The sequence below is a fragment of the Prunus dulcis genome, chromosome 2 (assembly GCF_902201215.1).
Source record: "Prunus dulcis chromosome 2, ALMONDv2, whole genome shotgun sequence".
Taxonomy (NCBI): Eukaryota; Viridiplantae; Streptophyta; class Magnoliopsida; order Rosales; family Rosaceae; genus Prunus; species Prunus dulcis.
The window spans coordinates 14,166,677-14,194,545 of NC_047651.1; the positions used below are offsets into that span (position 1 = coordinate 14,166,677).

Genomic DNA, 27,869 nt, shown 5'->3' on the forward strand with positions numbered 1-27,869 from the left:
TCTAGTAACGGGACAAAACTTTTCGATAGTTATAAATGAAAAATCACGATTTAACGGTTATTTTAACTCCGATTTTGATGATTTTTTTTTACAGCTACACTCCTTGACCCTATATGAATACAATGACTGAATTTGATCTTCAATTTAAAACATTTGCACTAGTGGATACCACAAAATCTTATGTTATATTTAACGAAAGTATAAATAAACTCTTAATTGTTAGTGAATATATTGTTTTGATGGCATATGCATTCTACGAAACTAGTTTCAACGATCCAACCGTCAAACTTGTTTTTTTAATCCAACCGTCAAACTTGTTTTTTTATACTTCGAGATCATATACGCCAAAAATCGGAAAAAATAAACATTCATAGATCAAGTAACGGGACAAAACTTTTCGACGGTTATAAATGAAAAATCATGATTTAACGGTTATTTTAACTCCGATTTTGATGATTTTTTTTACAGCTACACTCCTTGACCCTATATGAATACAATGACTGAATTTGATCTTCAATTTAAAATATTTACACTAGTGGATACCACAAAATCTTATGTTATATTTAACTAAAATATAAATAAACTCTTAATTGTTAGTGAATATATTGTTTTGATGGCATACACATTCTACGAAACTAGTTTCAACGATCCAACCGTCAAACTTGTTTCAACAATCCAACCGTCAAACTTGTTTGTTTATACTTCGAGATCATATACGCCAAAAATCGGAAAAAATAAACATTCATTGATCAAGTAACGGGACAAAACTTTTCGATGGTTATAAATGAAAAATCAAGATTTAATGGTTATTTTAACTCCGATTTTGATGATTTTTTTACAGCTACGCTCCTTGACCCTATATGAATACAATGACTGAATTTGATCTTCAATTTAAAATATTTACACTAGTGGATACAACAAAATCTTATGTTATATTTAACGAAAATATAAATAAACTCTTAATTGTTAGTGAATATATTGTTTTGATGGCATATGCATTCAAAAAAACTAGTTTCAACGATCCAACCATCAAACTTGTTTGTTTATACTTCGAGATCATATAGCCAGAAATCGAAAAAAATAAACATTCAGAGATCAAGTAAGGGATAAAACTTTTCGACGGTTATAATGAAAAATCAAGATTTAACGGTTATTTTAACTCCGATTTTGATGATTTTTTTACTGCTACACTCCTTGACCCGATATGAATACAATGAAATAATTCGATCGTCAATTTAAAATATAATCCGAACAACAAGAATATATTTTTCTAATAAAAATCCGATCCGATCTAAAATAATAAATTTAAAGCTGCTTAATAAATATATACCGTTTAATTTCTTAAGTGTTATGCATACAAAATAAAAAACAAAAATAAATTGGTTTAGGTGACAAAATGTTTGGATTACGTCATGGAAAAAAATTTTAAAAATAATTTTTCTATTTTATTTATTTTTATAAGGACTTTGCGCGACGAAGTTTACTTTTCGTTCGCGCAAGGGTTTTTTTTTACTAGTGGGTGTATGTACCGGATTCCTAGCAGACTCCGGAATGTAAAAGATGAAGCATACACTCCTCAATTGATTTCAATAGGCCCTTTCCACCATGGCAATCTGAAACTGAAGGACATGGAAAGCCATAAAAAGAAATTTTATGAGAATTTCTGCCAGCGAACTTTGAGGAAAAACGAGGAACTAGAAAACTTCATCCGTGAGAAAGAAGATGACATTCTTCGTTGTTATGCAGGGGCCATTGAACTTGATATTGACTTTGTGAAGGTAATTCTAATTGATGTCTGCTTCGTCCTTGAGCTCTTTTTGAGGAACTGTCAAACCGAAAAGCATGAAAATTATTACATTCTAAGATCGCCATTGCTGAGGAAAGCTGTCGAGCAGGACCTGATACTCTTTGAAAATCAGCTTCCTTACCCTCTTCTTCAAGAGCTATATGACTTTGCCAACCCCACCTATACCAGTTCCAATCCCGGAAAAAATGTTCAGGAGAAAGAAGAGGCGGATGACCTGCAACACTGCTTGCCTTGCTTCCAGCCTTGTTTTCCATTTTCCCACTCGACCCCTTCTGATGATCATCCTATTTGAGACTGAGAAAACCGAACCTTATGGTCACCCCTTTCTAAAGCTTACTTGTGAGTTCTTTAAGGAATACACGAAGTACAACCGATTGAGAATGGAGTACAAGTAAAACATTTCACTGACTAGGTAAGATATTTTCTGTGGCCAATCGAAAAAATGACTTGGGTAGGAAATGGTGACTGCATCCCTACCAAAATTATATACGATGTAAGAAAACTGAAGGAAGCAGGGGTGAAGTTTAGACCAAATGAAGTTAGTGAACGCTTCGTCATAAAAAGATGTGAGGACAACAAATGTAATTTCAAAATGGCATGCTTTAGAAATATGAACTTAGAGCTTGCAAAAGTTTGGGCAAGGTATTAGGTAGACTGCATTATTCGAAACGTGATGGCCTTGGAGCAGCTTATGTACCCAAAGAAGGCTTATGTTTGCAGTTACTTTTTGATGCTGGATCAGCTTGTGGACACTGTGGTAGATGTGAATGTGCTGATTGAAAGCGAAGTTATAGTTACTTGCTAGGCAGCTAGTGGCGGACCTATTAAGGTGCAGGAAGGTGCATCTGCACCTCTTCTCGTCGGAAAAATCATTGTAGGTACTTCAAATTGCCCATTTACTCAGCTGGTGGTGGTGTACAGATTACCTTATTTCTATTTTCAACGCCGGAAAAATCTTTGTCCTTTTACTTTCATTTATTTTTATATTACTCTATTTACTTAAGTTTACAATGTAAATAATGAAGTACCCCTGTTTGGATTCAAATAAAAATACTAGAAAATCAAATTCCCACCAAATCAAAATATGAAAAATCAGTTTTAGCGCAAAATATGATTAAGGCTGAAAATGATGGATCATTAAGTCAATATATAATTCATAATAAAATCTCATAAAAGCAAGTGTTCTTATTTGATGTGTAAGGAGTAAAAGCCGCCAAAAATTATCTTCAAAACAATGATTATTCCAAAAAATTATTTTTCATACTTAGTTAATATTTTTATATGAAACAATTTTTCATGTATGATCATGATATGAATGCATGAAGTGACATAAGGTCAATCTAGGTAAAAAGTCTTAGATGTTCAATCCACAAAGAGTTTTTAGCATTTCTAAATTGTACCTCTGCTTAAAAAATTCTAGGTCCACCAGTACAGGCTGCAGTAACGCAATGGCGAAGCTGATTAATTCACTTTGTGAGCATATTATGGATGATAGATCCTACTATGCAGATATCTATAAACAGCTTAACGAGCACTATGAGATCAGCATCTGCAACCGTTGATAACAGAAGAGATATTTTGAAAAACAAAGGAAGAAGAAGACTGAAAACAGAGAGAATATACTGAGATTTTCTGTATGATTATTCACTGAATGAGTATTACAATGCACAGTTCAGCTTATATACAATTGTAAGGATTGAAGGATTAAGTTACTAACAACCATGCTTAATAGACTAACACGTGAATAGCACATGGGAATTCTAACAATACTAAGCTGATGTGTTCATCTATCATTCCCCCTCAAATCCAACTGGGTTCCCAAGCCGAAATTACCACAATGCTTTGTAAAAATTGGACTGTGCAACCCTTTTGTAAATATGTCTGCAACATGTTCATCTGTTGGAATAAACTGCATGGAGACATCTCTTCTTTGAACTCTTTCTCTAACAAAGTGAAAGTATATATCAAGATGTTTGATCCGTGAGTGATACACAGGATTAGAATTCAATGCTAGAGCAGAAAGGTTGTCACAATGTATAATAGGAGGCTGAGGTAGAAACACTTTCAAATCAAGCAAAACTTGTCTGGTCCATGCAAAATCTGCTGCTGTATGAGCTAGTGCTCTATATTCTGCTTCAGTTGAACTCCTGGAGGCTGAGTTTTGTTTCTTAGATTGCCAAGATATAGGATTATGGCCTAAGAAAGCCACAAAACCAATGGTAGATCGTCAGTGCTTATATGCTGCCCAATCTGCATCACTGTAAGCATTAAGTTCCCAAGCACCACTAGTAAAGGTAAGTCCATGATCTAAGGTACCTTGAAGATAGCGCAAAATCCTCTTAACTAACTGAAAATGTAACTCTGAAGGAGTTGTCATGAACTGACATACTGTGTTAACAACATAAGAGATTTTAGGTCTGGTAAATGTTAAATACTGTAATGCACCAACAATGCTTCTGTATATTGCAGGTTCAATCAAAACATCACCTTCAGTCTTTAAATATTGACCATGTGGTTTACAAGGGGTAGGACAAGGTCGGCAAGAATTCAGACCAGCCTTAGCAAGCAAATCTTTGGCATATTTAGTTTGGTTAACAAAAATATCTCCAACTGTATTATAAGAAATCTGTAATCCTAAGAAATATTTCAACTTCCCCATATCTTTCATACCAAAAGTTGAGCTTAATTCATCAACAACTTCTTGCACCAAAGCCACCTTTGAACCAGTCAATATTATATCATCCACGTATAAGAGAAGGATCGCAATATCTGAACCTAGATGCTTCACAAATAAGCTAGGGTCAGAGTGAGATGATGCAAAACCAATGGCTGCAAGATAACTTGTGAATTTGGCATTTCAAGCCCTTGGATCTTGCTTAAGACCATAAAGAGACTTTCGTAACTTGCAAACATAATTGAGATGTTTTGGATCCTCAAAACCTTGCTGCTAACGCATATAGACTTCTTCCTTAAGATCATCGTGTAGAAACGCGTTCTTAACATCAAGTTGACGAAGTGACCATTAATTCATCGCTTCAAAACTTAATATCAGCCTTATATCGTGTGTCTGACCACAGGGCTAAAAGTTTCACTGAAATCCAGTCCAAGAGCTTGGCTGAAGCCTTGGGCAACTAATCTTGCCTTATATCTAGCCAAAGTACAATATGAGTTTTTCTTAATTCGATATACCTATCGACAACCAACAATATTTTTATGAACTGGCTTAGGAACTAACTCCCAAGTACCCTGGGCATGTAATGACTCAATTTCATCCTTCATAGCTTGAATCCAATGAACAGATTGAGAAGCAACCTTATAAGTGGCTGGTTCAGTAGCATCATGTATAACAGGAAGAGTGGTATAATAACACTGATAATCTTCAAACTGTTTAGACTTAACAATACCTGCCTTTGATCTAGTCTGCATAACATGAGTGTTAAAAAGAGGAGACACAGAACTAGAGACAGAAGGGGAGACAGGCAAGAGAACTTGTAGTTGCTGATCATTAATCACAAATAAGACTGAATCATTGGTAGACAAGGATTCTTAGTAGATTCTAAAAATGAAATAGAAACATTCTGTGAACTATGATTTTGTGAAGAAACACGTTGAGGAGATATAGAACCAGATATATCACTAGGATTTAAAGCATGTAATACATGGAGGAAGTGAAACACAAACTGGTAAAGGCTGAGACTTGGAAGAGCATGAAACTGGAACTGAATCTGCCGAGATGGAATGAGACTTAAAAGGAAAAACAGTTTCATCATGAATGGCATGTCTGGAAACAACAAACCTTGAGGTGGATCTATTGTGACAAAATGACCCTTTTATAACCTGGAGAATATCCCATAAAAAAACACATTGAGCTGTTCTTGGCTGAAGCTTACGTTCATTATAAGGTCTGATATATGGGTAAACTACAGTACCAAAAATCCTAAGAGATTTAATATCAGGAGCCTTGCCGTACAAGTTTTGAAAAGGAGACTGATATCTTAAAACTGAACTAGGCATAAGATTGATGAGATAAGCAACATGAGCAACTGAATGAAACCAAAACTTATCAGGAAGAGCAGAAGCAACAAGTAAAGTAAGAGCAGTTTCGATAATATGGCGATTCTTCCTCTCTGCCAAACCATTTTGCTGAGGGGTGTATGGACAAGAGACCTGATGAATTATCCCTTTTGAATCCAAAAAAGAAGAAAATTGCCTACTAATGAACTCACCACCCCCATCACTTTGAAAATACTGAATAGTAGCCTTAAACTGATTAGTGACAAGAGCATAGAACTTGAGAAACTCTTCAAACACTCCAGATTTATTAAACAGTGGATAAAGCCACAAGTAACCAGTACACTCATCAATGAAACTAACATAGTATCTAAAACCATCTATGGATTTATGTCGGGAAGGACCCCATACATCACTGTGTATCCTCTGAAAGGGAACATTAGACTTAACATGATCCTTAGGAAAAGAAAGCTTGTGCATTTTACCATGTAAACAAGCAGTACATAGTGCTTGAGAACTATCAACAGAAACAGATAAAGCAGAATCTTGAAGCATTCTTTGCACAACGGTATTTGTTGGATGCCCTAACCTTTGATGCCAGATAGAGACGTTGACATGTTGTCCAAGATATGCAACTGGAGACGAAGAAATAGAAGAAACACCTCGAGATCTTTGAGAAGCAAAAAGAGGAATGGGATATAAACCTTGATTACTCTTGCCTTGAAGAAGAATTGCCTTGGTTATCTTGTCCTGTATATAAAAGACAGAGACGTCAAATGTGATAAAACAATTATTGTCTTTACACAATTGATGGACGGATAATAGATTCGCTTTGAGCTTAGGAACATGCAAAACAGACGGAAGATGTAGTGAAGTAGATTGGGCACAAGAAATAGTAGCAGTGCCAAGATTCTGAATAGTCAAACATGCCCCATTGCCAACAGTAACATTCTCATCAACATTACAAGGAGTCACATGATCCAATTAAGAGGAATTGCCAACCATATGATGAGAAGCACCACTATCTACAATCCAGACGTGCTCAGGAGAGAAAGAAGTCTGAGTAGTCAAGCATTCAGAGAAGAAGGAGGTGCTTGGCCCTGAAATGAGTAGTTTGACCTGTGGAAACAATCAAGTGCGCCATGCCCACGTTTGCCACAGATTTGGCATTCAATAACATTAGGAGTAGAAGAAGAGGAATTGGCATGACAGTAATAGCAATTAGCAGCTGTATGTCCACGCTTGCTGCAAATTTGACACTCATGCACCATATGAGATCGATAGGAATTAGAACCTTCAGGAAAACCAGAAGTACTACCGCCCTGAAACTGAGAAGAGACATGGCGACCACCATTAAACCTTCCACGACCAGAGGTTTGTGTAGAAAAACCTCGAGAACCAGAGGCACGAGAAAAAGAACTCTACTGACCACCAAAAGACTGAACATGTGGTAAAGGCTGAGAAGGTGTACGTAAAATACCCTGTCCTGAAGACACAGAGGAACCTTGAGCACAAGATGAATTAATTGCATATAACGTAGTATGATGAACAATACGAGCCTCAACGGTTTGTTCTGCAGTGAGAAGCTGTGCTCTGAAATCCTTGAGAGACAATGGAGTATCTCGTGCAATCAAGACAGTCTTGATCATTTCATATTCGGGAGGTAAGCCATTCAAAGCATTAATAATGAAATCATCATCAGAAATCTTGATACCAGCAGTATTCAGTTGATCTCGAAGATGTTTGAGATGAAGCAAGAATCGCTCGATGGAATCTCCACCTTTCTGTGAAGTTTGCAACTCAGTTTTGAAATGGTTAATTCGAGCGCGAGAAACTGAAGCATAGCGATCAGAGAGGTTGATCCAAGCATCACGAGCTGTTTTGCATCCAATGACGTATTCAAGCGCCTCGAGACAAAGAAGCAAGAAGTAAACTCAAAAGTGCCTTATTAGTACGAATCCACTCCTTATAAGTAGTGGTAAGCTCAGAAGTTTCGCCTTCCTCATCAACAATGGCAAATTGAGGAGGTGGAACCATCGAAATGCCCAAAAAGCTCGTAGCCTTGAAGCACATATTCGATCTGATAACTCCACTTCAAGAAGTTATCATCAGCAAGACGAATTGTAAGGAGGCCAAGAAGACTCTCAATTTTGAGAAAAGAAGAAGCCATGAAGAAATTAGGGTTTTAGAAAATTTGGATTCGAAGAAATCTGAGAAATCAGAGAAAGCTGAGAAATTAGGAATTGCAGAGAGAGAAGAACAAGATAGATGAAGGAAGCGGAGAGAGAGAAGCGAAATAGCAGATCTCGATCACCACCATGGGCACTGATACCGTGATAATAGAAGAGGTATTTGGAAAAACAAAGGTAGAAGCAGACTAAAAACAGAGAGAATATACTGAGATTTTCTGTATGATTATTCACTGAATGAATATTACAATGTACAGTTCAGCTTATATACAATTGTAAGGACTGAAGGATTACGTAACTAACAACCGTGCTTAACAGACTAACACGTGAATAGCATGTGGGTATTCTAACAATACTAAGCTGATGTGTTCATCTATCAACCGTAACATTTCAGTCCTGAAACGAGTTTACTTCAAGGATCTTTGGACGGGCAGTTCAACTATACTTGGACTCTTTGTGCTGGTATTCTCCATCATTGGAACCATTAAGTCTCTCATGTCGTAAAGCTTGATTGGTTTCTAGTCTGACTATTATTGGTCTGAACAATTAATGGAAGCTCTAGTTCATCTCTTTCTTGTTTTCTCTTTAATTGGAGTTTAGATCATTGTGTTTTGGGTTGACTGATGAATTAATCTACTAAGGATTGTGTTTCAATTGGTGTTTCAATTTATCCACTTAAAATCCCTTAAATTAAATTTAATGAGGTAGCATAGTGTGGGAGAGAAGTCAAACATATCATGGCAAAAAAAATCCAGACAAAAAACCTCGGATCCTTTGAGCCACACTTGCGATTTGTACTCCCTTCCCTATTAAAAAACAAGTTGGCTCATTAAATTATATATGGTTTTCCTAACAGAGTCACATTGATGCCCGTCTTTCATGATGAAACACAAAATTAATTTGTTAAGGTTACTTATATATTAAATGACAGTTGCCTTTAAGCATTAGTTAATTTCTTTGGTTTAGGGACCTGTTGCACTCTGACCTTTAAAAATGAATAAAAGGGACATGTTGCACCAAACCCCACAAATTTACTGGTTAGTTTACTTAACACCAGGTCTTAGTTTAAGTTTGGGTAATTGTATTAGGGGTGTGTGCATATACGCCTAATAAATTTTTTTTATATCAATTTCCAACCTAGAACATTTGGTGCTAATGTATCACCTCCATCCAAATCTGTTAACAATTCTGTAACTCAAGGGCAATTTCGTCAGTTTAGTATAATTAAAAAGGCGAAAAATTTTAAATTTCTAAATAATTAAAATAATAATTCACCATCATCCCTTACCTTTCCCTTCTCCTTCCCTCACTCAAGGCGGCCGCTACCTCCTCTGCACCCCCGCACCGCACCGCACAGCCCCTCCTCCTCCCCCACTACCTCTAGCTTTAGCTTGAAACCCCTGGTCTTATCATTACACTCCCTCTACCTTCTCTCCACTTTACTCTCTCCTCCCTCCACAACACACTCTTTTCGAACAAGAACATATTGCTCTCACTTTCACTCTCACTCTCAACAGTAAAAACTAAGTTGCTTTGCAGACCCCTTCATTGTAAACATGCCAGAGAATATTATTTTGTGGTATGTTCTCCCTAGACATGCTCTTTGCGAATTACCCATTATGCGCTGATTTTTGTCCCTGTAATTAATATTATAATAATGGGGGTGCAGGGGTTTCACCATGAATTTGGTCTGCCATCGATGGGAAGGCTTACGGCAAGAAGGGTGTCTGAGTTTGCGGGGGTGGGGTGGGGGAGGAGGGAAGCCTTGAGTAATTTATTTTTCCAAACTATTATTTTGGTTTTTAACTTTTTAATTAACGGGATAAAACTTTAATGGGTGTAAAAAAAAAAATATTTCTGGGTGTGTTTAAAATTATTTGACGGAATGTGGATGGAATTGGATGGAGGTGGCACTTTCTCAATAAAAGTGAAGTTTGGGTGGTTAATTGTTAAAAAAACATTATTAGCTGGTAAATGCACACCCCTTTAATAGTTCAGTGGTGCTTAAACCTTCCCTCTTCTAGATAGTGGTCAGGGGAAGCAAGACTTTGTTTGACTTGGATCAATGTAAAGGTCCCCTGTGCGATCTGGTTAGCTGAACGACGCAAGTCTCTCTCTTCATCTAACTTTCTCCTCAGTGTTAAATAAGAAGCCTGCACCATTGTGGTCGACTCAAGAACCACATCAGACAACTGGGAGATGAAACTTGCAGGTTCATTTTCTCACTCATGGTTTCTTCTTCTTTTTCCAATTTGAAAACAAATATTCATCACAAAGCTAAAGTTGATATAGATATGGATTTTGGATCATTATTATTCATGTCAAGATAAAATCATGATATTAGATAAGAGATTCGACCAAATTCAAGATGTTAACTTGGTCTTACTTAAATCTTGAATTTCTAACAATGCCTAGAAATGGATAAAAAGCAAGGGACGAAAAAGATGGTGGTTGACGAGAATGCGGACGACAAGAGTCCAAAGCATGACCCTAACCATGATGCCGAACATACTCCCCCCTTAAAGTGTCTTAGTCTCGGCGGCAGGTATGACTTTCATTTTACCATATGCTGTTTTGGGAAGAAGAGAAAGGGGCAGCCTTTTTTTAAAATTTTTTTTTTTTTTTCAAGGCGTGCATTATATATATATATATATATATGTTTATAAATAACTTACCATTCTCTAGAAGCTTACCCGGTACAATATGGTGTCATAATCTGAATAATCAATTTTTAACTACATCTGTGATTCCAAATATTTGTCAAATTTAAAAATCACTTACTCTCTCCGTTTGGATGGAGGAAAATAAGAAAAATAACTAAAGAAGTGAAAAAAATGTATTGATATTTCTCCATCTTTATCTCTCTTGCCTTCTCTATCTCTCTTTGAATTACCCAAACAAAAAATAAATCAATAAACAGATTAATTAAACCCCCCCCCCCCCAAAAAAAAAGAAAGACTGTCACGAAATACAGAGACTAGGGAAGATGGTGGGGTGTTAACCCAATTATAAAAATCAGGGATTCCGGAAAGGATGGGTGAGTCAAAGTAAAACTTTCATACACCCATCTACTGCCATGTCTCTAATTAACAGACTTTTTGAGAGTAGATTCACGGTGGGTATGAAAGTGGTAGAAAATTAAACGCTATGTACAAAAGTGGGACGGAAATAAAAAATTTGTGTAATAAAGTCTGAAAGTCAGTAAACTTCAGGATAATAAAGTGAAATACGAGTACTCAACCGATTTTGAGATAATTTAATAAAGCACTAACTGATACTATGATTTAAGTTGGATGACAATTCAATAGTTACTAGGATATATGTCATCCACTTATATGTTCTAAACTTTTTCTCTTATACTATCAGGCACAACGTTTTCGGCAGGGCAGCTTTCAGGAGGACTGCAAGCCAAGAATATTGCTCGACGCTAAGGTACATAAGAATATAAATTTGATAAAATTACAAGTTATGACCATATAGTATAAGCATAATGATTTTGGCACTCCCAACTTCTCAAACTTTTCCAGCAAAAAGAAAAAAAAAACTTCTCAAAATTTTCTACCCTGACACATGAGGAGTGCGTGAGGTTATTTAAGGGTGATTTTGGAGTGCCAAAGCATTAGAAATAAACAATAATCTATCATAGTTGAAATACTTATGACTTATGCTAATAGAACATTTGTTACAGCTAAATGTTGTTCTAGTGCTGCCACAAATTAGGTTCAACGCTGTCAATTCCTTTCAAACTGATTGTAGTTCCATTTTCAGAAGGACAAAGACTACGTCACAAATTACTGAGAAAACAGAAAATGAAGAAGAATGCCAGGTACGAGTCTTGGACAAGCCAGACAAGTGGTGTATCTATAGGGTTCCCAGTAAACTCCGCAAAGTAAATGAAGCAGCATACACTCCTCAATTACTATCAATAGGCCCTTTCCACCATGGCAAACCAGAACTCAAGGACATGGAGACCCATAAAAAGATATATTATGAGAATTTTCTTGCACGTTTTAAGAAGAGTGACGATGAACTAAAGCAATTCATCAAGACTCGCCAAGAAAATATTCTTCGTTGTTACGCAGGGACCATTGAGCTCAACAAAGACTTTGAAGAGATAATTGCCGTTGATGCGTGCTTCATCATTGAGCTATTTTTAATGAACTTCAACGATCCAAAAAATCATGAAAATGATTATATATTGAGATCACCATGGCTGAGGAAAGCTGTAGAGCAGGACTTGATACTGTTTGAAAATCAGCTTCCTTATTCTCTTCTTCAAGAACTATATCAGAACTTTGCTGTGCCTCCCTCTTCCAATTTCCAACCTCGGAAAGAAGTACAAGAACAGGCTGATAGACAGAGCAGTACCAATCATGACTTGCCGCACTGCTCGCCTTGCTGCCGGCATTGCTTGCCTTGCTGCCGGCATTGCTTGCCTTGCTGCTGGTGGATTCCTTCCAAGGATCATTCCATAGAGATTGTCCAAGTTGAACCTGATAATGATGATCCCCTGCTTAAGCTTACCTATGAGTTCTTCAAAGATTATAGTAGGGGAAAATCCGTCAAGAATGGAGTAAGACCGAAACATTTCACTGATTTGGTTAGGCATTTTCTACGTCCTGACAAAGAAATGGTTTTTAAACATAGTAGTACTCCAATCAAAAATATATATGCTGCAAGGAAGCTGAAGGCATCAGGGGTGAAATTTAGGCCACTTAAAGATGTCCACTTTATCATAGAAAAAGACGAGGCCACTAAGTGTAAGCTCAACTTAGCGTGTTTCAGAAATATGGACTTGAAGCTTACACAATTTTGTGTCAAGGATGAGACAGAATGCGTTATTCGAAACATCATGGCCTTGGAGCAGTTTTTATACCCAAACAAGCCTTATATCTGCAATTACTTTTTGCTTATGGATCAACTTGTGGACATTGTGGAAGATGTGGATTTGCTGGTTGAGAACAAAGTTATTCTTAACATGCTAGGCAGCAATGAAGCAGTGGCGAAACTGGTTAATAGACTTTGCGAGCAGATCATGGATGATAAATCCTGCTATTTTGATATCTGTGAGCAGCTTAATAAGCACCATGAGAATTTTTGGAACCTTCATGTCGCAACTCTGAAACGAGTTTATTTCAAGGATCTGTGGACAGGCAGTTCAACTGTAGTTGGAGTTTTCGTCCTGCTTTTCTCAATCATTGGAACCATTAAGTCTCTCATGTCGTAAGCTTTAAGCTCGCTCAACTCGTGATTCTTAATAGACAGAATGTTAATTTCAGTCATTACTTCAAGTGATGAACTGAACAAATAAGTTAGTTAGTGTTATAGATTTAACATAAAGTTCGAGTTACGAATTAGTTCTGTTATTGTTGTTAAAGACTGCAGAGCAGTTCTTGTGAATTGATTGTAATGAACATAATTTCCATTTAGAATTAAATAAAGAAAGAGTTTTGCTCTTGTTTTCATTGCACTCAGAGTTGAAGACTTGGATCTTGAAACTTCAGCTTCAAAGCCACTTGCTGCTATCTTTGTCTGGTCTATACAGCAAATAGATGTTAAGAATGTAATTGCAGATGTAAGCCTTGTATAAATTTCGTTCAAATAGTAGCTTACTCTTTTCTCAATCAACAAGAGATTGGATATACTTGGGATCTCTTTTTAACATTAAGAAGAAAACTGCCATGAAACTAAGAGCTAGTTGATCTAACTCGACCTCTTATAAAATTCTCTTGCTTTTTTATAATGGCAAACCGATAGGAGTTCATTAAATACGGAAATATATGAAGGCTTTGTTACAATTTCAAGCTTCAATCGAGGCATTAACCAGCCAGTAAGGAGGATTTACAATCCACCCAGGAGCTTACAATATTTTTACCATTTCAAGAGGCTACATCATGAGCAACTTTATACCGCCTACGAGCAATTTCGTTAAGGATGCTCTTTTCCAACGCGGCATCCATACGCAGACCACTCCAGACGTCTATGAGAACGTTACAATGGACTCGACCTCAATCTTCAGCCAGCCTTCTCCAAGCTGTCACAGCCTCTGCAATGAAACTTATATGCAGTCTTGCACACAGCCTGACAATAGTAAAGCTCAAATATCATCTCCACACACACCCACCAGATCGCTATTGCCTCTGATTGCTCACACCATGTAGCATTGCACGTTAACATCAGCAATCCTCAAACTCAGACAGCTCCAGCTCAACTCACTCAGCAGAAACCCCTTGAACTGGATTCTAAATGTTATACTGCCTTATAGCGTCTTTACCATGCGCACAAACAACTCTTCAGTAATAGTAAGACTACCATTAACAGACTTATTCAAATAAAATAAATACTAAAAAGAGAAGGAAAGACTACCATTCAATCAAACACCAGCTCAAAATAATTACACACTTTCCCGCTTAAGTGACGTATTTCTATCTATACCAATCCATGACATTGGATGTCAACAGGAAACAAACACAAATCCTTAAAATATGAACTTGTAATCTTCAATTTATATCAAACTGACCTATTTAGTTTTCAACTTAAGCAATGTAAACTCTAAACTTTTCAATTTGTACTAAAGTTGTTCATCTATTTTGTAAACCATTATGAACAGAATAATATATATTTAGTCAAAAACAAGCGTACCAATTTTGTCATCTACCTTGTTCACATAGTACAAGTGTAGCAACTTAAAAGAATACTCGGTAAAAACAAAAGTATACATGTTGAATAAGACAAAAATTCTTTTAGATGATGGTAGCCACAAGTTGTTTACATGGTCATGGCACTGGTTCTAGAAGGGATGACCTAAGCATAAATGTTATGTCAAACTAAGATTACATTGCAGACATGTGGAAGTTTTTCTTCTTCTTTTTTGAGCAATTAGGTTAATAGTATTAGATATTAGATATTTATGTAGGAATAAGCGATCCTACATAAATACAAAACAGAACCACCAAACGATAGCAACTAAAGCCAATGCCAAAGAAACCATAAGTAAAAATACATCACCAGCAAAGCCTCCAACCATCGAATCAAGAACTTGTTGATTTTACACTTTTGTACTTCATTTTCAAAGCAGCCACTATCTCCTTCAATTGCTATAGTTGCTATAGTTGCTGAGTGGTGGTGGGTGTGAGGTGGAGAATGGTGGAGGGAGTTGAGAAAGGAGGAAGAGAAATTTGTTATTTGGAAGATTGAATCTGTAGGGAGAGAGAAAGGGATAGAGGAGATAGAGATTGGTTAGGTGCTGGGAATTTGGGATAGTGAAGAAAGGATTTTGAGATTTTGGTTGCCCATATTCGCGCCTGAGGGAAGATGTAGAGACCAGCTTTTAGCGTGGGGTTTTGGTTTGACAAAATTGCCCCTCCACATGGTTGCTCCTTTAAAGAAATTAACACGAATTTTATCTTGTCCTTGAATTACTACAAATATGAAACTAAATGGTCAAAAGTGACGAAATTGAAACTACAAGGTCAAAAGTAGTTGAAATGCCAAACTACGAGGACCAAAAGTGACTTTTGACCTATGTATTATATTGTATGGTCTTATGAGATAAAGAATAGACCTAGACCTCTTGGTGTGCTACACGTGGGAGCGAAAGGTCAAGCATTCACATGGACATACTTAGTATGTGAATTATTGATAAGAATTTGTGGCCTCACACACCTCGCCTCTCACATCCGGCATTTTCCAAAGTGGCCTTTTTCGTGTGTTCTTTCTCATATCACATCGACGGGATTCTCAACCAATTCAGAAGCTCCAAATACATGATGTCTCACCAGAGGTCGGATCATACACTTAGAAATCCAAACCCAACCCTAGAAGCTAACTTCAGAAGTTCCAGCATAAGTCTCCTTGCAAGTGGTAGAATTCAAAAAATGGGAAGACTTGTAGCCAACCTACCAAGACTTTTTGCATCTCAAATCAAGAGAAGAGTTTTACAATCCCAATTCAATTTTATTTACCAACCATATGGGTTGGTGGTTTCTCATTAAATGCATATAGCTCTGGAAGACATTAATCTTGAAGGGATTTTAAAGGAAAAGCCAATTGAGGCCATTTAATGGGCATACCCATTAGCTGAAGAAAGCTCTATAAATATCTCCTCAGAAGAAGAGGAAAGGACCTCCGACTCAACACAAAAAACCTATCTTTTTATCCTGTACCTTTCAAATCCTAGTCTAGGATTTTATCTTTCAAGCACTTTAGATATCCAAGTTCTTCATTTTCCTAGTGTAAGCTTACTTTCTTGCAATTTACTTTCATGTGTTTTTAAATTCAAGTTTAATTTAAGTCTTTATCGCTTTAATCTATTTTATCGCATTTACATTACTGTCATTTCGTTCTTGCATTTACATTCATTGCACTTATCACCAAAATCCTAAAAGTAGTCATACAAAGCTCAATCATCCTTGACCTCGAGGAAGTGAAAGAACCTAGGCCAAGAGGAGGTTCCTTGCTTGGCCGATCAATCGTTTGACTAGAAGTCAAAAGCGCAAACATTATCACACAATCTTTCTATCCAAGCAATAAAGTGGCTTGGTGATGGCATACCTACGCATCTCAAGAGAAGAAAGACCAAAAAATCCTTTCTTTAGCCTACTTGGCCAAAAACATGGAGCTTGAGAAACGTTGACTTGCACGTCCATGAGTGTTTTGTGGAAAACTCTCAAAATTTGAACGTGGTCAGTTTACTTAACGCCAGTCTTTGTTTAAGTTCAATTAATTAAATAAAACCTTTAAATTCCCTCTTCTTTTAGTCTTGGTTTAACTTTAATTAATTTACACCTGCATGCTGCATCTTCTTCCACTTCCTTGCTCAACTTCCCTGTGATCAATATAAATATAGTAGAACGATGGATTAAAAGCCTACAAGAATAAGATTGTGGTGATCGAGTAGTACTCAAGAACTTTTGAGTTGAGCAACTGTAAGATACCTGCTGTTTCCGTTTTCAGCGTAATCGAAACTTGCAGCAGGTTCTTTACTCCGATCCATTGATTTTGCTACATTTTAATTTGTTTCTATTTTCATATATGTTGAGGGTATATGATATATCTAGTATATAGAATATAGAACGAATTCTGATGCAGCTAGTGAATATTTTGTTTTGTTTTGTTTGTTTTAATCTTTTTCTTGGATTTATATATTTTGTTATTGCAACCTTTCGCTTTGTACTCTTTGGATCTTGAGATATTAAGTAGTTTCTAGCACCAAATACTTAGGTTGTCCCTGAATGTGAAACCCTATCCGGTGCATGGAGAGGGAGATAGAAACGGAGACAGAAAGTGAACCATATTGAAGTGGTGTTCAAACGACAAGAGACGTCGCTCTAACGATCTTAAACCATCCATTTTTGGACTCTTCCTTTTAGGATCATTCTTTTTAATACCATTATCATCATTATTTTAGCTTTATCGAACAGACTATGTTTGCATGCACATTTTAGATGATCGAATCCTTTGTACAAAAAATCCTTGAACACATATCTGAAAAATACACATTATCATCATTAAACTACATTGCAAGGTGATGATATAGCTTTGTACCATTTAAGGTTGAAGCATTTGAATTTTACCCTCGCCTATTTATTCAAACTAAAGAACTGTCATTTCACGTGCCATATCATTTACATATTAATTTGTGAATCCTTTGCTAGATGCTTTGCTGGAAAATTTAATTGCAGTCACTTTTGCCACTAATAAAACACGGTTTTATTCTTGTGGTCACTAGGACAAAGATGATGGCTTTACACATGGCGAAGAAAACTGATCAGAGTGAAAAAAAAAATGCAACGATCCTGTTAAATTCTCGAAGCAGTGGTGTATCTACCGGATTCCTAGCAAACTCTGGAATGTAAAAGATGAAGCATACACTCCTCAATTGATTTCAATAGGCCCCTTCCACCATGGCAATTCGAAACTGAGGGATATGGAAAGACATAAAATGAAATATTATGAGAATTTCTGCCAACGAACTTGGAGGAATAAGGAGGAACTAGAGAAACTTCATCCGTGAGAAAGAAGAAGACATTCTTCGTTGTTATGCAGGGGCCATTGAGCCTGATATTGACTTTGTGAAGGTAATTCTAATTGATGCCTGCTACATCCTTGAACTCTTTTTGAGGAACTGTCAAACCGTAAAGCATGAAAATTATTACATTTTGAGATCGTCATTGCAGAGGAAAGCTGTCGAGCAGGACCTGATACTCTTTGAAAATCAGCTTCCTTATCCTCTTCTTCAAGAGCTATATGACTTTGCCAACCCCTCCTACTCCAGTTCCAATCACGGAAAAAATGTTCAGGAGAAAAAAGAGGCGGATGACCTGCAGCACTGCTTTCCTTGCTTCCAGCCTTGTTTTCCAATTTCCCGCTCGACCCCTTCTGATGATCATCCTATAAAGATTGAGAAAACCGAACCTTATCACCCCTTTCTTACGCTTACTTGTGAGTTCTTTAGGGAATACACGAAGTCACAACCCATTGAGAATGGAGTACAAGTGAAACATTTCACTGACTTGGTAAGATATTTTCTGTGGCCAACCGAAAAAATGACTTGGGTAGGAAATGGCGACTGCATCCCAAGTATATACGACGTAAGAAAGTTGAAGGAAGCAGGGGTGAAGTTTGGGCCAAATGAATGTAGTGAACGTTACGTCATAAAAGGAGGCCAGGACCACAAATGTAATTTCAAAATGGCATGTTTTAGAAATATGAACTTGAAGCTTACAAAATTTTGGGCAAGGTATGAGGTAGAATGCGTTATTGATGGCCTTGGAGCAGCTTATGTATCCAAAGAAGGCTTATGTTTGCAGTTACTTTTTGATGCTGGATCAGCTTGTCGACACTGTGGAAGATGTGAATGTGCTGATTGAAAGCGAAGTTATAGTTAACTTGCTATGCAACAGCGACGCAGTGGCGAAGCTGATTAATTCACTTTGTGAGCAGATTATGGACAGTAGATCCTGCTATACAGACATCTGTAAACAGCTTAACAAGCACTACGAGATCAGCTTCTGCAACCGTAACATTTCGATCCTGAAACAAGTTTACTTCAAGGATCTTTGGACGGGCAGTTCAACTATTCTTGGACTCTTTGTGCTGGTATTCTCCATCATTAGAACCATTAAGTCTCTCATGTCATAAAGCTTGATAGGTTTCTAGTCTGATTATTATTTTAAATAATTAGGTCAAGTGGTGGGCTGGGTAACTCGTGTTATAGCTTTAACAATTTGAACTTTCTAGAACACTTTTATAGCTTTGTAATGAAAATATTTCCTATAAGTGAACTGTAATAATCCAAAATAAAATATCCTAAAATTAGTATTAATTTATTCTAGAAGAAAGACGATTTTGCCCTCACATTATTTACTTGGAAAAAGTTGACTTTTTGACCGAGAAGGAATTTGGTAATTCCACTTACTCCGTTGCGTAGAGCACGACGAAACGAGTCCGTAGACACGGGGTGGACTCGAATCGGAGTGGTAACGAAGAAAATACGGTCAAAATACCGTGAAGGGCAAAACGGTAATTTGGACAAAAGTCAGATTTTTATCCCTTTCCTCTCTCTCTCTCTCTCCTCAGTTTCTCTCTCTTCTCTCTCTCTCTCTCTCTCTCTCTCTCTCTCCTCCCGCGCAACACCACTCGCGCCCCCTTCCCTTTCCGTACAGCCCGCCACCGCCACGGACCACGCCGATCTACGGCACCGGTACCGTTGGACTCGTCTCGGCCTCGCCGTCACGCCACGACCGGTCTCCAACCTTGGGCCTCCCGGAGTTCGCCGGTTCAGACCCCTCGTTCTCCCTCAATTCTCAACCAAATCGTTAGAGTAAAGTATGGATTCTCACCTATTTTTCATGCTCTAGTTGATGGATGGATAGGTTTTGATCGATTTTAACCGTAGATCACTCGATTTTCAAATTGAAAATCGGTCGAGTTTCGGCCGCCTTGATCGGCCGTTTTCGGCCACTTTTTGGGGTATGGCTAAGAACAAAAGTGACTCCAAATGTGGCGTTTTACCTAGGATAGGAGTTTGGAGCCTTGGTTTTGAGTTTTTCCGGCGAGCCGTTATTGCTTTAGACACCCAAGCTGCCGACGCTTGTGGCAGCGTGTGGGTGAGGGTAGTGTAGTGACTCCATGTATTTTTGCTATCCTCGTGTTGTCACGAGCGCATAGGATTTCGCGGATCTCGATTTGGAGTCCGTTTGGGCCCCGAACGGATTTTCCATATTGTGCGATCCCTGGGTGCTGTACCGTTGAGCCGTTGGATCGTACTCAATTTCAGATATGTTATTCTACATAATTTCAGGATCGTATAGGATTCAACGGATCGTAAATCGGAGTCCCGGATACTCCAAAATTGCGAACATTGGGGCTAGGGTTTGGAATTTAAGCGATAACGTGATTGTGGCCCATCCGACCATCCAATTCGGGCCAAACTCGCAGGATATGGGTATTTCTCTGTGAGGAACCTCTAGAGAATCCCAGATCGACCATCGGAGATTGTGGACCCCACAGAGTTCCGGATCTACCGGTCTGGCAGTTTATCGCTTAGTAAAGCTTCCAGTCTTTTAAGACCGTTCTAATTGTCTGAAATGCTAAAGTAGGCATAGGATTGACTTTAAAGTGAGTGCACACATTTCTAATTGTCTGAAATGCTAAAGTGGGCATAGGATTGACTTTAAAGTGAGTGCACACATTTCTAGGAGCATGGGGTCTGGGTTTTTAATTTAATACTTTTATTGAGCAGTTTTATTAATTTAATATTCATGGTTAATCAGGCACCAGAGGCCAGACTGAACCACAGGAGGGAACTTCAAGAGGTCCAACTAGCTCGGACCAGAAGTGAGTGGACTTTCTTCCATAAATGAGTTTATATAAATGATTTTATAAATGAGTTTATATGAATGAATTTCATTATTTGATCTTGAATAAGTTTTATTGAATGTTTTCCAAGCATGATTTGTGCCGTAAAATATCTTTATTTCTATGCTACTTAGTTGAACATGCTAAAAAGTGATAAACAGCAGACTTTGAGATTTATATTACAGAAATAGCAGCTTAGCTCAGACTTTTCTAAAAATAGTTTATTTTAAGACCACCATGTACCCAGTTATGGTGATTACCCTCAGTTAGACCGATGTCTACGGACATCCAGTCTATTTTCAGTTTTGTCAGTGCACTTGACTTTTGCCTCACGAGTTTCGGGGACGCTCGGACCGTGAGTGCCAGGATTTGCGGCTCGGTTTGACTTGGTGTCCCGAGACCTGCCAGGATTTGCGGCTCAGCTTGACTTGGTGTCCCGAAACCTGCCAGGATTTGCGGCTCGAGTTGACTCTGTGTCACCGAGACCTGCCAGGATTGCGGATCAGGCTGACTACGGTCCCCTGAATCCTGCCAAAGCGGCTCGAGTTGACTTTGTGTCACCGAGACCTGCCAGCGGATCAGGCTGACTATAGTCTTCTGAATCCTGCCAGTTTGCGGCTCGGATAGACTGTGTGTCGCCGAGACCTGCCAGGGGAGTTGATGGATTTACAGGGGTACACCTAGGTGGTAGTTTTAAAGGAGTTTCAGTACTTTTATGCAATTATTACTTTCAATCATTTTATACAAGTTTTCTCAACATTTGTGCATGTTTTACATCTACATAGATATATATATATATATGTATTTATACGAATGCTTGTATTTGAATACGGTCGAACTTCAATTTTATATATCTATTTATCTTTAGTTATTATGTTTACAATTGTTTCGAGAATGTTATTTTTGTCCACTCACACCTTCCTATGTTTTGCGCCCCCAGGCAGTAGAAGTGCACAGGAATCCACCACCGGGCCTCTCCTAGCTCCCGCGCCACTCAAGAAATGTAGGATTTTGTTGTAAATTACTTAAATTCTTCTAAATAATTAGTAACTGCTCTGATATCTGGTTAGATTGGAGAATCAGAACTGGTGAATGTTTGGTTTACTTATTCTGGCAGTTTGTGTGAATATTATTGTTTGTTTGACAGGTGGAAAGTTACAAGGGAGACTCTGCCGAATTTTCGGCTAGAGTCGAAAGAAGTTTTAAATCATAGTATGTAACCGGAAGGGTAAAAAGGTCTTTTGTGCCCGACATTCGCCAAGTGTCGGACACGCACAGGTTCCAGCCCGAATTCCAAAGTAGAATCAAGATCGGGTCCTGTCATGAATAGTTGCATTGCTTTGATCTTAAGCAATTAACAACGTTCGTCAAGATTGATTCCAAAATTATTCTCTATAGAAACAGATTAAGATAATTCTATTTTGAACATTAACATGCCATATTAAGAAATTATTTTGCATTTGTCCCCTTTTTTTTTTCGGGTTTGAAGTATTTTCTAATGAAACAAGGAAAAGTCATGGCTAGGCCCCCAAAAAAAATATTTCTAATTTTTTTTTCCTTGAAAAAGGAAATCTTAAAAATAGATGGAAAATTGGATGGTGTTAAAGTCAGATGAGAAATCATGGCTTTTGAAAAGTTTGGTTGATATTTCTCTTAAAATTTTCTTTAAGGTGACAAATTGAAACTTAGGTATAAGTTTTGGTCATATATCAACAAAAACTCCTTTTTTTGGACTGTTCTTTAAAAACAAAAAAAAAAATTTAAGAAGACAGTTTTCTATTTGAAATTTTGAACCCCGCAATGGTCTTTTCAGCATGTGTTCCTAGGGGTGGGTATAAAAACCGATAAACAGATCAAACCGACTGAACCAAACCAAACTGAACTGAAAAAGAGTGTTTTTTGACCAAATTGAAAAAGTCAAACCTGAACCTGAACCGAACCGAAAGTCAACGGTTCGGCCCTCAGGTCAATTTTTGTTAGAACCGGAGAACCTGAACCGAACCGATGAATATTTAATTATATATATATATATTACACGTGGCGTCACTTGATTGGCCAAAACCCTAACCCTCTCTCACCCTTTTTTTTTCTTCCGTAACCCTCTCTCACCTCTCACACGACTCTCGGCTCTCGCTCTATCTCACTCGGTCTTCTCCTCTTTTCGTTTCTTCTTCTTCAAAACCCTAACCCTAAGTAAGCAGCGGCGCCTCTCTCTCCCGAGTCCTCAGTCTTCAATCGATTCATCTCTCCCGACCTTAGATCTTTTGGCGAGAACATCGGCGTCGCTCCTTCGTCGATCTCTCTCACTCTCCTCTGGCAGGTACCATTTCTTCTCTCGATCTCCTCTGGCAAGTACGAGTTCTAGTTGTTGTGGTAATGTTTGAAGAATTTTTTAATTGTATCACCAGTTATGCTGAAAGGAAAAATCATTGTCCATTGGAAAGGAGGTCTTGAGACTGTTGTGGTGTATATGGTTTGTTGGGGAACAATTAACCTTTGTTGTATTTTCCACATTTTTAATTGTTTGGTTTTCGTTCTGTTTGGCTTTAATATGTGTTTGAAGCTTGCTTCTATATTTTGTAAGATGAATTCTGTAGAAGAGAATCCTTGATACCTTGTTTATGCTTAGAAGTTTGATTTCTTGTATCATGCTTCTAGTTAGCTAAGACACAGATTGTGCCGTCCATGAGTCCTTGTCTTCCTTAATAGATGAAGTTTTAACTATACTCCGGAGATTATAATTACTACTAAATGGCCTAAGGCTCCGTATATTTGTCACCAAAGTGGTAGTTGTATCTCTGAGGTTTCCACAACGTCTGGAATTTATCCACAACCTGTTGGGGCAGTCAATACAAAAAATCATTTAAACCAAAACTTTTCCTTAATCCCATTTCTCTATTCACTTATCCATTCCCAAATTTATATAAGCCTGTGTTTGGGATTTTTTAATTTCTCTTATTCAAATGTTTTGAGTTGTAACTTGTCTCATTTTATAATTATTTTTGTGTTCTAAAAATATTTTTATTTCATCTTATTTATCTCTCCCTTATCTTGATTTAAGATTTCATTGGGTGCACTGAAAAAAGGTAATTGGGTTTTAAGTTTCACTTTTAAGGAAGGGGAATATGGTCATATAATTTAAAGGATGATTTAGACTCTAGTTTAGTAAGTTTGCTCTGATTTCATTTTAAAAATTTGCATGTTAATTTCGAAATTAGTGCATGTGTTTTGTCCCAATTCATTTTAGGAAGTCTGTGGTGCATTGTTTAGTGCTGGTGATTTATTTTGGTATAATTTTAATGCTCATCATAATCTAGATTAGAACTGAGTTTCTCAAGTGTTTTATATGCATTGAATTGAATTTTTCAAAAGGTATACCACTTTGCTTCCTATAAAAAACGCCAAGTCGTCAGTCTGGTTAACTTTTTGTGGTTAACTTTTTTTGTTTGTAACCTAACCCTTTTTTTGATTTCATTCACAGTTGTTTAGCGTCGCTGCTGCTGCTGAGCTTTGAAAGTTTGGAAAATTTTGCTTAAATGGAGGTAAATATTCGCTGCTGCTGCTAATCTGTTTCTGTAATCTGTATAAATCTGTTTTTGTAATCTGTTTAAATCCGTTTCTGTAATCTGTTTCTCTTTTTGTAATCTGTTTAAATCTGTGTTTGTAATCTGTTTTTGTAATCTGCCCACTTGGACTCTGTTTTTGTAATCTGCCCTTATAATCTGTTTTTATAATCTGTTTTTGTAATCTGTTTTTGTATTCTATAATTTGTAATTTGTTTAAATCTGTTTCTTGCATCTTTGGATATGAAAAATTTGTTTGTAATGTGTTTAAATCTGTAATTTGTAATCTGTATGTGATTTAAATCTGTTTAAATCTGTTTTGACTTTGTTTCTTGCATCTTTGAATAGGAAAAATATGTTTTTACTGTGTTTAAATCTGATTTTTGGATAGGATATATGTTTAGGGAGTTGTATGCATAGGAAAATCTGTTTTGATAGTTTAAATGTGTTTTTTTAAATAGGATATATGTTTTAATATGTTTATGGTTTTAAATATGGTTGTGTTTAAATATGGTTTTAAACTGTTTATGAATAGGAACCTGCTTCTAATGAGGCTCAAATGCATGGGAATGATGATTCTATACCTTGTAGTGATGCTGTTGTACCTCCTACAGCAGCATCACAAAATCCAACACCATCACCATCACCATTAGAACCTAGTACCGGGAAAAGGAAACCTTGTAAGAAGGAGAGTGATGTGTGGGAACATTTTGAAAAGTATGATTTGGTATTGGATTTGAAAGGGGTAGATGGGAGTAAAAGAAAAGAAGTTGAAAAAAGGGCTAAGTGCAAGTATTGTAGTGCTACTTATGCTAGTGATACCAAGAAAAATGGGACTAGCAACATGTGGAAGCATCTAAACAAACAATGCTTGCAATATCCTTATAGGCACAAGGATAAGAACACACGGACGCTCGCATTTGATGCATCCAAGGGTAATGCTCTTGTTTCTAGGAATTTAACAAAGATGATTGTTTGGATGCTTGTATTAGGATGGTGGTTCGAGATGAGCTACCTTTTAGCTTTGTGGAGGGTGAAGGGTTTAGGGAATTTTGTAGTGTTGCATGCCCACAATTTAATCCACCCTCTCGTAGAACTCTTGGAAGAAGATTTCTAGAAATGTACACAAAAATGAAGGAGAAGTTGAAAGTTGACCTTCGTTCACATAGAATATGTCTTACAACCGATACTTGGATATCGGTTCAAAATGTGAATTACATGGTGTTGACTGCCCACTTTGTGGATTCCGACTATAAAATGCACAAAAGGATCCTAAATTTTTGTGTAATTGATAGTCATAAGTGGGAGAGCATTGGGAAATTGCTTGAAAATTGTTTGATTGATTGGGGACATGAGAAGATACTCACAATTACTGCAGATAATGCAGCTGCCAATACTAAGGCAATTGAATATGTGAGGAAGAAAATAAATGGGTGGAAAGATTCGAATAGTGTGTTAGGAGGAGTTCACATGCATATGAGGTGTAGTGCTCATATAATCAACTTGATAGTTAAGGAGGGTTTGAAGAGATTAGAAAGCTCAATTGTGGCAATCCGTAATGCGGTCAAGTTTGTGAGGTCCTCACCTTCTCGGTTGAGTTACTTCAAAATGTGTGTTGAGACGGAAAAAATAGAGTGCAAGGGGTTGGTGGTGATGGATGTGCCCACTAGGTGGAACTCCACTTATTTGATGCTTGATGCGGCATTGAAATTTCGAAAAGCTTTTGATAGAATGGGGGATGATCCCGATTCTTCCTACTTAATGTACTTTAAGGAAGATGAAGGAGATGACAAGAGAATTGAAGGCATTGAAGGAAGTGGGAAAGGGAAGGGAAAGTCTAAGACTAATAAGAGGGTGGGTCCACCTAGTGATGAAGATTGGGAAAAAGCCGTGACATTTGTGATGTTTTTGAAGACCTATGATGTTACTTTGAAAATTTCAGCTTCTTTGCATCCAACATCACACTCAACCTTCCATGACTTGCTTGCCATAGATGGGGAGATTCGGGAGTTGTATAGATATGATGTTACAATTCCTATTGAAGAACGGACAACCATGGATACTCTTTTAAATGATATGGCAGCATCAATGAAGAAGAAATATGATAAATATTGGGGTGAACTTCATAAAGTGAACCCATTCTTGATGATAGGAGTTGTGATTGATCCCCGATTCAAGCTTCGCAATTTGAAGCACATCTTTGAAGAAATATTTGAAAATGATCCTACTTGTGATAGATTGGTGGCTCAAAAGACAAATGAGGTGAAACAACTTCTTATGAATATGTATGAAGTGTATAAGCCTAGTAGTAACAATATGGGTGCTACTAGTACTACCAATGAGAGTGGTGGTAGTACTAACAATGAAAGCGACTCTTCTTTGGTTTTTGGAGGTCGTAAACGAAAAACCATGATGGAAAAGTGGAAAAAAATTCAACAAGAGAGTGAGAATGTGGTTATAACACATGAAGTGGATAGGTACTTGTTGGATCCACTTGAATCCATTGATGAGGAGTTTGATATACTAGGGTGGTGGAGAATAAATGGGCTCAAGTATCCTACTTTGGCATCAATTGCAAAGGATGTGCTTGCAATCCCTACTTCCACAATAGCTTCGGAGTCTTGTTTTAGCACAAGTGGGAGAGTGATTGACTCGTTTCGAAGCTCATTGTCTCCTAGGATGGTTGAGGCTTTGATTTGCTCTCAAAATTAGATAAGGTCCGAAGATATATCTTCATTGCAATATGTGCCAAGCATTGAGGAGATGGAGTTCTATGAATCAATTGAAATGGGTAATATTTTCATTTCTATAAGTATATTTGAATCCGATTATTTTCTTATTTTTATGTGTTCTAACTCAAATTGGTTTGATTTATTTTATTATATTTTGTAGAAATGGGGAGTAAAACATCCATGACAAATTTGAATAAGACTCTCCCTTTGTAGTGTGATTAAGATATGTTGGAAGGTATTTTTATTGCATCTTATTTTAATTATGATTTGTTGATGGTGAAACTTTGTGTTAATTCTTTTAAGTGTTGTGTAGGTTGCTTTGTGAAGGCTTTTGGAAGAATGGATGCAGCATATTTTTTGCAAGGATATTATCTCTATGTGTATTTTTGTGATGGGTTGTAATCTTTAATGTCATAAGTTTAATTTGGTTTGTGTATTATTTTTTGTAATGGTTTGTAAGAGATTATATTTCCTTTCCTTGGTTGGTTGGTTGAATGTGTGTATGTGAGATTTATTTAGTTTAGAAACTTAGATTGGAATGATGGATTTTTATAGCTTGAATGTACATAATTTCAGGTTTTGACAGAGAAGTAAAAAGTGTTTTGGGCTTGTTCATAAGAATTTAATAGGTTTTGGCAATTTGACAACAAAAAAAGGGTTTTGGCTGAAAGGAAATTGGATTTGGGCTTTGTTTTGCTAAAAAAAT

At 37.2% G+C, this 27,869-nt stretch overlaps 1 protein-coding gene, 2 long non-coding RNA genes and 2 pseudogenes across 3 annotated transcripts; all 5 read left to right on the forward strand.

The window, feature by feature from the left end:
* The first annotated feature begins 1,523 nt into the window (after nt 1-1,523).
* On the forward strand, nt 1,524-8,511 carry LOC117617137 (annotated as a pseudogene).
* A 1,558-nt stretch (nt 8,512-10,069) lies between these two features.
* Nucleotides 10,070-13,412, forward strand: LOC117619627 (UPF0481 protein At3g47200-like). The gene is made up of 4 exons (XM_034349626.1): nt 10,070-10,219; nt 10,423-10,552; nt 11,374-11,439; nt 11,776-13,412. Exons 1-4 carry the CDS (start codon nt 10,207-10,209, stop codon nt 13,232-13,234), a joined length of 1,668 nt encoding a protein of 555 aa, XP_034205517.1. The 5' UTR covers nt 10,070-10,206; the 3' UTR covers nt 13,235-13,412.
* Nucleotides 13,413-14,785: 1,373 nt separating this feature from the next.
* Nucleotides 14,786-19,149, forward strand: LOC117618191 (annotated as a pseudogene).
* Nucleotides 19,150-23,037: 3,888 nt separating this feature from the next.
* On the forward strand, nt 23,038-24,997 carry LOC117619630. Its single transcript, XR_004584595.1, has 3 exons — nt 23,038-23,188; nt 24,350-24,410; nt 24,967-24,997. It is a non-coding gene; the product is annotated as an uncharacterized LOC117619630 (long non-coding RNA).
* Nucleotides 24,998-27,205: 2,208 nt separating this feature from the next.
* On the forward strand, nt 27,206-27,640 carry LOC117619629. The gene is made up of 3 exons (XR_004584594.1): nt 27,206-27,222; nt 27,324-27,398; nt 27,477-27,640. It is a non-coding gene; the product is annotated as an uncharacterized LOC117619629 (long non-coding RNA).
* The last annotated feature ends 229 nt before the right edge of the window (nt 27,641-27,869 follow it).